This window comes from Danio aesculapii, chromosome 13, assembly GCF_903798145.1.
Source record: "Danio aesculapii chromosome 13, fDanAes4.1, whole genome shotgun sequence".
NCBI classification, from domain to species: domain Eukaryota; kingdom Metazoa; phylum Chordata; class Actinopteri; order Cypriniformes; family Danionidae; genus Danio; species Danio aesculapii.
Window position 1 is genome coordinate 38,989,992 of NC_079447.1, and position 11,338 is coordinate 39,001,329.

Below are 11,338 nucleotides of genomic sequence, written 5' to 3' on the forward strand. Positions count from 1 at the left end.
CAGCAGAATGAACCACCAACTAATCCAGCATATGTTTTATGCAGCGGATGCCCTTCCAGCTGCAACCCATCTGTGGGAAACCTGATTTGTATTATGAAATACAAAAATGCAAAATGAAAAATACAAAATGAAAATAAATACAAAAATAAAACATTAACATTGACAATGACATGGTTTCATGAAGATCCTTCAAAGTCCATAGAACATTTTCATTAAACAAAAGGTTTGCAGAGGGAAAATGTTTCTTTAGATTATTACAATGTTCTTCAAGATTTTTTTTTTTCACTTAAAGCTTATTTGGGGATTTTTTTTTTTACTTTCTTCTTTGTCATTACTGTAAAACCCCACTTTTTGCTATCTTTATCTCTAGAATGTAATAGAACACAAAAAAAATCACTTTAAAATGGGCAGAATATTATAGTTCATTTAGCTATTACTAACCTTGTGCTCCAGGGGTGTTCAACCTTGTTCCTGGAGATCGACCTTCATGCAGATTTCAGTTGAAACCCATATCAAACACACCTGCCTGGAATTATCAAGTGCTGTTCAGGTCTAATTAATTGGTTCAGGTGTGTTTGATCAGGGTTGGAGCTGAACTCTGTTGCAAGGTCGATCTCCAGGAACAGGGTTGTGCACCCCTGATTTAAAATATGGGTGATGAAGTTTTATGCTTTTGCCTTTGTCATTTGAAATTGTGATTATTCAGAGCTTTGAAATATAGATGTAACGTGTTTATGAATAAAAGATTTAATTAAAGCAGATATAATTGTGATAAATGGTAACAGGGGTTCATGCGGAGACATCTAGCTTTGATGTCCACATCATATTACATAGTGTAATAGTAGTATACATAGTGCTTTTAAAATCATGAACAGAATAGTAATAACACATCGCACTTGTTCTTGTGTGATTATTGGCTTCCAGTTTAAATCGGAATACAATTTAATTCTTTGTTTGTTTAATTGTTTAACAATAAGTCACATAATGGTCTTTTAAATTTTTAATTTTTTACATAAATTTTTTACAATTTTATAATTTTACTTTATAATTTTATTGTTGTGATGCTTGAAACCTTTTAGTCTTTGACCTTAATGCACAGCCTATTGGCTTGACGAGAAGGCATTGATTTTCAAGATTTAAAAAAGTAATTACAAAAGTTTTAAAATAAGTGATCCACTTTTTTGTTTCACTTTAAATATTTGCATTTTACATACACTCAGAAAAAAAGGCACACAGTGGTACAAATAATATTCTTTAAGGAACAGTTTTGCACCTTTGTAAAAGTTGTACCATATATGGTACAGAAAAGACCTCTTATGATACTGTTCTGTACCTTTTACCGTATTTAAATGAAGGTACACAATTGTTCTCTTAAAAAAGGAACATAGGTGTTTGGGCAACTCCTATATTACAATATCTATGAAAATAAATATTACTGTAGAGGCAAAGTGATTTCATGAATAATTTCCACATTAAAACATGAATCATCATTTAAAAGCATATTTAAAGAAACTCAAAAACATTAATTATTAAGTTCTATAATACAAAACAACCAGTAAAACAAAACTATAAGTATTGTAAACTAAACATTTAAGGCATTTTTAATAAACATTTGGTAGGCATTTTCTTATAATTACATTTTCATTATTGATATCCGCACCTTTTCGCGTTTGATTTCCACTACACACGCGAGCTGGCAAAGTCCTGCATATCAAAGTGTTCATGTAGAAATTTTAGTATTGTAAAACTAATCAAATATTGTGCATACCTCGTTACAATACTTTTGCATAATTCTATTTCTATTTAAAAAAGTAAATTAATAATTCAATTTTAAGTGATTACAAAGATATTGTGTGAAAATTTGAGAAAAAAATGTATATTGTATGTGGGAGAATGTATTTCTGTAACATTTTTGTGAAAAGTGTTGTGAAATGTTAAGCAAAAAAAATAGATCTTTTTAATTATGTTGAAGTATTTGTATTCTTTATTTAAAATGTAAAAAGTGCATTTAACACTGTTAAGGTACAAAGTGTCTTGTCATTGTGGTAGTACTTTTATGGATCAGATTTGTAGCTTTGATAAAGGTACAATATCTGCAGGTTTTAAAAACCAAAGGTACATTTTAGTTTCCCATTGTACAAATAATTTCCTTAAAGGTACAACATTGTAACAAATTTTCTGAGAGCATAGTGTACATTTTACATAGTGTATCTCTCTCTCTCTCTCTCTCTCTCTCCCTCTCTCTCTCTCTCTCTCTCTCTCTCTCTCTCTCTCTCTACATATATACATATACATGCATATATGCTATTGATCTATTGTCATTTTCTCCTAAATAAAAAAAAATTCTTCTAATTTTAATAGCAATTAGTCAATAAAATACAAAATTATTAGCTAAAACATGTAGCCTGCCTATAAGTGGCAAATACGATGAAAACTTTGAGATGGTCTAGAGATACATTAAATAAATAAAAATGTAGAATACTTTGAATCTACGGAGGAGATGAGTTGGTGTGACGTCACGTCAGCAGCTCCCCGGGGATCAGCGGCGGAGAGTGAGTGAGTGAGTGAATGCGCAGGATGCTGAGCTGAACAGCTGATTCTGTGCATTTAACCAGTATGGACAGCTCTATTCCGCAAACCTAGCATCTATCACAGTATATAAAAGGGAAGCATTTTCACTGAAGGCTACGAAAGAAAGCGCACCAGCCACACTATGGAGCGTCTTCTTCAATCACCTGGCCGGACACGGGAAGAGCACCGGTACCAAACACCGCGTCCTTCATCACAACTCCTCTCAAGGTCTGCCTTCAGCTTCGGCTCTCCAGCTCCGCTCAGAGGAAATGAAACCCTTAGCGAATTCGCCGCGAAACCGGCCGACAGCTTCGATTACTCAAGCAAATATGCAGGTGCGATGAATCTGAGGAAAATCAGTGAGAAAGAATTACTGCAGGGGCTCAACGATCGCTTCGCGGGATTCATCGAGAAGGTTCACCACCTGGAGAACCAAAACAGAGCTCTGGAGAAAGAAATCGAAGCCATTAGACTCAGAGCCAAATCATCTGCCTCTCTGTCCAAAGAGTATGAGTCTGAACTCAGTAGTCTGAGGGAGCAAGTTCATGAGATGGGCCTTCAAAAGCACCAGATTGAAATCAACCGCCAGAACCTGGAGGACGAGTTCAACACTTTGAGAGAAAAGTACGAGAGGGAGACCCGTGGTCGTGTTGATGCTGAGGATGGCATTTCAGTTCTAAAGAAATGCATTAATGATGCCTACCTTGCCAAACAAGAGATGGACAGAAAAGCCAGAGCTCTACAGGAAGAGATAGGCTTCCTGAAGAAAAACCATGAAAGTGAGGTAGCTGAAATGATGGCACAAATCGAAGAGGGTCATATGACTGCAGAAATAAGTGATTTTAGCAGAAGCGATGTCACTGCAGCTCTGAGAGGCATTAGGATGCAACTTGAAGGTCACTCCGACTCCGACACCCGATATGCTGAGGAGCGCTTTCGAGCACAGTTTGCCAGACTGACCAAAGCTGCTGAGGTCAACAGGGAAGCGCTCATGGCCACTAAAGCGGAGATTAATGAACACAGGAGACAGCTCCAGTCCAAGAACATTGAGCTCGACTCCATGAAAGGGGTGAGAGAAGGACTGGAGAGGCAGCTGTATGACCTCGAGCAAAGGCACAATGCTGAAATCCATCACTATCAGGTAAGACTCACAGAATATTTTAAGAAATGAGAGAAATGTTGAAATAAGAGACTTTATTTGACAGTTCTGTTTAAATCAAGGTATAGCAAGTTGAGGACTTCGAAGCTTTTGCAAATGATGGGGATAGCTTGAGAATTTAGTGACTGTAAGCAGGGGTTGATTAAACCAATAAGTGAGGTAAGCGGCCGCTTAGGGCCCCAGGAAATCTGTGGGCCCCCAATAAATATATAGAAGTATAAATTATATCTATAAACAATATATAACATAATTTTCTATCATATTTTGTTTAGTGAGAGAACTTTTTACAAAATTAAATATTATTTAATATACACTAAAATATAATATTATTATAAGGGAAGTAAAAGTAGAAAGGGTGCATCAGGACTTGGGCCCCATGGCTGGAGATGCCTAGGACCCCCAATTCGCTAAAACCGCCCTTGCCTATAAGCATGATGTAATAATAATCATCATCATATACAAAAGCAGGGTTTAGTGAGGTAAATTTATTCCCTGCATAATGTATTTTGCGTTAGTTAAATTTTGTTGGCCATTAACTGGAACTTTGTTAGATATTTAATTTCTTAATTTTGACAGTATTGTATTAAACAATGCTTATTTAAGGGTAAGAATTATAATTAAAGTAAAATCCCCCAAAAAAGTGAAATGGGTATAAAAATTGCATAAAAACAGAAAACAATATGGACTAAAGTATATTTTTATTTAGTTTATTTATTTGACTGAAATTCAGTAACTGATTATACATAATGGATGAGTCGATTCAAATATATTAGTCAAACAGACAGCAATCCTATTATTTAAAAGGATCTGTTTTAGTCCATTTAAATGAAAAATCCTTAAACCCGAAGTGTCAATCCTGATTTAAAACACTAAAGGTGGATATAATCAAACATTCAGTAACATATGATGTGAATGTTTGCTTTAATGGTTCACTTGTTTTGTTCATGGTGTAGGACACAATCAGAGAGTTGGAATTTGAGCTGAAAAATGCTAAATATGATATGAGCAGTCATCTGAGGGAGTACCAGGACCTTCTCAACGTCAAAATGGCACTGGATGCTGAAATCTACTCCTACAGGTATTATTAGACAACATTTTGTAAAACCATTACTGTTGAACCTCATAGCCAACAATAGGCAAAACATTTATTAAACATCTCAGAATACAATGATGAGCAGAAAAATGCTAGATGTCCTCACTGCAGACTATATCATGATGACTTACACCCACTAAGGTAATGCCCATGCTGCTGTGATGGTTGGTTGTAATGGATCTGATTCAGTACGTTTTCAAGCTGTGGGCTGCAAAATGTAATTCAAAAACATTCTTGAAAAATGTAATTCAATTCGTTCTCATTTATTATTATTTGGTCTTTATGTTTGTATTTCTGATTCCGTCAGTTTGGTAAATAGCGGTTGTCCAATCAGAATTAATTTTAATTGAATCCCTCAACAGTGCAAATGAATGGATTGTCAGCTTATTCATACCTTGAAGGTGTAGTCTTGTAGATATTTCAGTACAGATACAGTGATAATAGACATAACTAAAGAGTGAACAAGACTGTCATTTTTATTAAACAAACGCTTGCCTAATTTTAAATAATTTTCCAAATAACCATTATGAAGCTTTCACTTCTTGATTCTTGATAGTTTGAATACATATGCTTTTTATATTTGCAAAAATGAACAGGAACGTCAAAGCAAGTAAGTTCCAACAGAACCCACTTCTCAATTTCAGATGTATACATTTATTCAGAATGTGGAATACTAAATATAGAAAAACTATTCATATTGCTTTTGAGAATCAATATTCGTGTGTGAAATTTATAGTGCAGTTAAGTTAGAGTTGGAGTTAAGGCTTTGTTGGAACAGCATTCTTTCAATACAACTAGTCTGCAATGACAAATGTACCATTCTTACTTTCCAAATCCGACACTCTCAGCAAGTTTTTTTTGTATGTGTTTTGAAAAGACATCTCAGGCCCATAGCCAGGGGGGGTTCGGGTGGTTCGAAAGACCCACTCCCCCACTGACAATGGTCCAGAATTTGTTCATTTGTTCTATTTTGACTGCTATGCCATCATAAAGAGTGAAAATAACGCATCGAAGAAGGCTTTAAGACCATGTTTCACTACTGACCTACTATATTGTTAAATAGAGACTACAGTTTACATGTACAAGTAACTTTTATTCTAAATCTTGGACCTTATTGTTGAATGAAAAAATTATCAATAAAAAGGAGTGAAGCACCAAAAGGTAATTCTGAAACATATTAAAGTTAATTTTAATACTAATTAGGTTATTGATGTTATCTATAAATTTTCAAATGGAAAATCGGGAAGCTTTACGTTATTATTATTATTATTATGTGTAGATTTTTTTCTTATTCAAATGGCCAAATTCAAACCAAGGAAAGTTGAATGTGCTGGCCAGTTTATTATTTGCCTAACAAATAACAATATTTTACAATTTCTAATTTAAAACTTCAACAGATTCCTTTTTTTTCTGTTGATATGACGTGATAAATAAGTTTTTTTTTATAAATAAATAAATAATATTTCTTTATTCTAAATAATTAGTAAATGTTTTTGGTACATTAAAATTACATTTTGTAACATTGTGGTTATAATAACCACCCAACAAGCTAATCCAGAAAAAAACTTAAAATGCAGTATTTAAACCTCAATGAAAAGAAAGTGAGGCGAATAATTGCAAAAAAAAAAAATCTAATTTTAGAGAAAAAAAATAACCACCCCTTTCACCAGGCTGGCTACGGTCCTGCATCTAATATACATTTTTATGTATAGACATCAAAATCTCGACTAAAACAATAAGGCTAAATTTGGGCTGTCAGTGAAAATCTAATAGATATCAAACAACAGTCGAACCATCAAATAGACAGAAATGAATGACTACACATGTGAAGTCTGTCTAATTTATCTATTTGATGCCTATTTTTTGGCCTTTGGAAATTTATTTTTGGACTATTGTTAGATGTCTATTAGATTTTTACTGACAGGCCAAATTTACCCTGGTTTTAGCCGAGACATCTATGTTGAACATCTATTTGATGTCTTTTAATCACAAAATTGATTGATGGGACTACTGCTTTTTATGTAACACATTTCCTGTTATGAATATGATAATGCTTGTTTCATTGGTGCAATGGATGGAATTGATTTTCACTCAAAAAAAAAAACACAAAACATTTTTTTTTTTAAATCCACCTTTTATTTCAGTTTGAGGAATTACTCTCATCTGATAGTGATTGCTGTTCACACATGCTTAAACGAACCAAACAAAGAAAGAAAATTCACCAAGTTCCAACATTTCTGTAATTTTATTAAGAAAAGCTTAATAGGATACAATCGACAACATTTATTTCACAAGTTCACACTCACAGATATTTGATTGAATAGAATATGTGTATTTGGTGTGCTTTCAGGGAAGGGAGCTTTGGGCTCAGAAAGACATCATAACATCATAACTGTTATTCCCCTTGAGAGGACAGAGAGAGAGATAGGGGTCTGAACAAAGTGTCTAGCCCAGCTCCTGAACACTCCACCTTCAGATTTAATTAGGTATCAGTTTTATAGTTTGTAATAGTGTGGAGTTGGGGTGGAGGAGGGATGCTAAAGTCGAGAGAAAATGGAGGTATGACATGTTTGACTATTTATAGGGGTTTGGTCTTGAGCTGATTGAATAATAGAATGATTGTCAATGAAGCCTTGTCAAAATAGATCATGCTTCTCTTGAAATTTGTTTATGAAAACGAGACTAAATGACACTAAATTATAGCACTGATACAATTTGGCTGTGACAGCACTGAGAGCAATGTCAAAAATGTGTCATATTTATCATTTCCCAATGCAGTTAGAAAATACACAAGCTGCCACTAGTTAAGTGTGATTATTCTGAACTGTTTTTGTTTTGCAGGAAACTTTTGGAAGGTGAAGAGTCAAGGTACTCTATAATCTCAGATGCACATAATTCAGTACCATACATTTACAGACAGTCACCCATCTATACTCTCCCTTGTGTCAAAAGGCAGGGGGGAGCAACCCGAAAGGCAGAGCCTCAGTACAAATTTGTTGAAGAGATTATTACAGAAACAACCAGAGAAGACGTGGAAATCTCGGACACTGGCTCTGAAAAGAGTGGAGAGGACAGAGAGGATGACAAAACAGATGAGGAACGCAGTGAGAAAGATGGTGAAACTCAACAAGAGGCGGCAGATCCTGAAGAACCTGCTGTGGGGAATGACACTGAAGAAGCAGTGACCGAAAATGAACACAAACTAAGTGATGAAAAAGAGGATGAGCCAGTTGAGGAAAGTCCTGAGGGACAAAAAGATGCTGACTCTGAACCAACGCAAGAATCAATGCCTACAGAAAAAGACATTGATGAAGTAGGTAAAGATAGAGAAACAGACAAAAAAGGCACTGAGCTCAAAGACCAGAAGGTGGACACAAAGGGAAAAGAAGCACCTGAAGAAGATGTAAAAAAGACAGATGAACCAATTAAAGAGAAAGAGGTTCCCAAAACTGAAGAGCGAGAAATGCCTGAGAAATCTGATGACAAACCTTCTCTGGAGCCCAAAACATTAGTGAACACTAAGCCCAGTGGAGAGACTGTTGAAGTTACTTCTCCAAAAACCGAAGATGCCAAAATCTCTTCTCAAGATTCTACAACTGCAAAATCACCAGAAAAAAAGAAAGAAACAGCCCCAGGGCCACCTGTAGTGAAAGATACTCCCAAAGCAGACGAACATGATCTTGATAAACCAACTACCGAAGAGAAGACTTCAGCAAAAACAGCAAAAGTGGAAGAAAAATCTGAAAAAGACCAAGAGGATAATAACAAACAACCAGAGAAACCTGTGGAGAAAAAAGAGACTGAATCAAAGGAGCAAAAATCTGTGGAGTCTACAAAAGACAGCAAAGCTACTGAAGTGATAGATGATGTGAAAACAGAAAAAGATGAAGGTATTAAATCTAACGAAGCAGAAAAGGCAAAGGTAGAAGAACAGTCAAAGAAACAGGAGGACAGCAAAAGCGATGGAAATGTAGACACTGTGGCAATTGAAACTACCAAGGTAAAAGAAACAGAAAAGAAGCAAGAAGACCTTCCCAAAGAAAAGTCTAAGACAGAGAGGGATGACAAAAGTGACAGTGCAAGCAGTGCCAAAACTGAAAAAGATGATCGTGTTGCACCTAAAGAATCTGAAAAGACACAGCAGGACCTTCCCAAGGTTGCGGAGGAAAAATCACAACCTGAAAAATTGCAGGAGAAACAGGAGGACAGCAAAAGTGACACTGTAAAAGCAGAACTTGCTAAACCTAAAGAAACAGAAAAGACACAAGAGGACCTTCCTAAAATCACTGAAGAGAAGACACAACCTGAAAAGTCTCAGACACAGGAGGACAGCAAAAGTGACAGTGCAGGCAGCGTCGAAACCAAAAAGGTTGAAAGTGATACACCTAAAGAAACTGGAAAGACACAAGAAGACCTTTCTAAAGTCATGGAAGGAAAATCTCAACCTGAAAAGCCACAGAAACAGGAGAACACCAAAAGTGATGCTGTAAAACCAGAGAATATTGAACATCCTAAACCTACGGAAACAAAGGACAATTCCAAAGATGTGGAACCGAAATTGGAGAAGGTAAAGTCAGAGCTAAAGGATGACGCTAAAAGTGACAGTGTGGACATCATCAAAACAGAAACCGCTAAACCAGCAATGCCTAAAGAGTCTGAGGAGGAGCGAGAAAAGGAGGACAGCGGAAGTGTTAGCGCTGCAGAAAGTCTGAAAACAAACAAAGATAAAGCTAAAACCAAGGAAGAATCGGTTGATGAGACGCAGAGTACTCAATTCCCCAAAGCCCAGGAAACGACATCTGAACAAAAGGACACTAAAGAAAACAAAGTGAAGATGCCTGGAAAAGCCGAAGAGGGGAATACTGTGACGACCAAAGGCAGCAAAGATGTGAAGAGTGAAGACACTGTCCCAAAAGACAAAAAATCAGGTGAAGTGAAGGCTCCAGCAGCAACCAAAACTGAAGACAAAACTGTGAAGTCAGATCAGGTCAAAGAGACCAAGAAGACGGACAGCGTGGACACCAAAGCTTCTTAAACTCCCCAGTGTGGTATAGAAAATCAATTGCTGCAGAAAATTGCTAAGAAAAGACAGTAAGCAGCCTTGATGAATGTAACATAAATGACTCGCATGATTCGTAGAAATGCTTTCTCAAACTCTCACGTTTCCGATGCAGATGCATGCGTACACTGTGATCTAGGTGTACATAAAGAATGTATAAGATTTTATTTTGCTACATCCCTTGCTCCGAAAAGCCATATGAATGTATGACTGTAGTGCTTTACAGTAACTGAATAAATATTGCAGCATATCGGTGTTTATTGGTCTGTTGATTCTGTGGAATTTCCTACAGAGGAACTACAGTATTGAGTTTTATAAGCTGTTAGCCAATAGTGGTGTTTCCTGCTCCTCTCCTGATCGTTGGTTGCAACACCTGCCAACTATCACATGCAGACTTACATATTCTCTTTTGTCATCATAGCAGCGTTTCATCTATAAACTATCACAAGGCATTTTACTATGTATTCCCTAGGATTTCTATACACAGATGGGCCCTGTAAGACTGCTCAATATTTTAAAATGTCTGGAGCTACTTTGTTTAATATTTTAACCAGAGAAAATGATTTACAACATCACCATAGTTTTCTAACTAAACACTGCCAATTATATTATTTTGCAATGCTCAAGCTCTTTTTTTTTTCTTACAACAAATTAGCTTCTAACAAACTAGCCGCTAAAGCTATACGTTTACCTGTTTACTGAAAGATTAATAAACATTTTAAGAAATACACTGCCAAACTTGTGTTAGTTGGTGCATTAAATTTACTAAAGTCTAATACCTTGTTGTAAAACTTTTAAAATTAGTAATGGATATAAATGCAGTTCTTTTAAACTTCCTATTGATCAGAAACTCATGAACACAATAAAGCATTGCTTATTATTAGAAATGAATGATTCGTGGTGACACTGAAGGTTGGAGTAGGACTATGGTTGTCAATTAGACAAAAAAATAAAGTTGTAGTATTTAACATTAATGCTTGTATGAAGTAGCCTAAGATGTATGTAGTGCTACATCTAAGTTGTTCTCGTAGAAAACAAAACTGAAATGATTTATACTGCAAAAACAACCAAATTGATGTAGGCCAAAGTAAGCAGTTAGACCCAAACATTGACTTAAGCTTCAATAATATAGCAACTCTCTAATTTAAAGTAAAGCTTTCAAGAAAAAAAAAAAACACTCAATGTAGCCTGTAAAACTTACACTTATCCTTCCGTCACAAGATGGCGCCAAACTGTAGTACTGTAATAATATACCCAATAATGGATAAGATTCGAAGAACCTGGATGAGAATGTGTTATTAGTTTCAAGGGTTATTATCTACCACATAGTGGAATGTCGTGAAAATCAGAATCAAGTATTCCTGACTGCCATATATCAATAGTATGGACATTTCCATCAGATGCCAAATTAACAGTAATAACTGGAAGTTCTTAGTCTAAAAGTTTTTCAATTTTT

At 35.6% G+C, this 11,338-nt stretch overlaps 1 protein-coding gene across 2 annotated transcripts; it reads left to right on the forward strand.

Moving 5' to 3' along the window:
- Positions 1-2,560: 2,560 nt before the first annotated feature.
- LOC130240197 (neurofilament medium polypeptide) lies at positions 2,561-10,132 on the forward strand. Of its 2 annotated transcripts, XM_056471636.1 has the most exons (4): positions 2,561-3,712; positions 4,684-4,808; positions 7,665-7,691; positions 7,776-10,132. In XM_056471636.1, exons 1-4 carry the CDS (start codon positions 2,714-2,716, stop codon positions 9,856-9,858), a joined length of 3,234 nt encoding a protein of 1,077 aa, XP_056327611.1. In that variant the 5' UTR covers positions 2,561-2,713; the 3' UTR covers positions 9,859-10,132. The 2 variants fall into 2 exon arrangements, with proteins under 2 accessions (XP_056327611.1, XP_056327610.1); XM_056471635.1 differs by having other exon boundaries at positions 7,665-10,132.
- Positions 10,133-11,338: the final 1,206 nt, after the last annotated feature.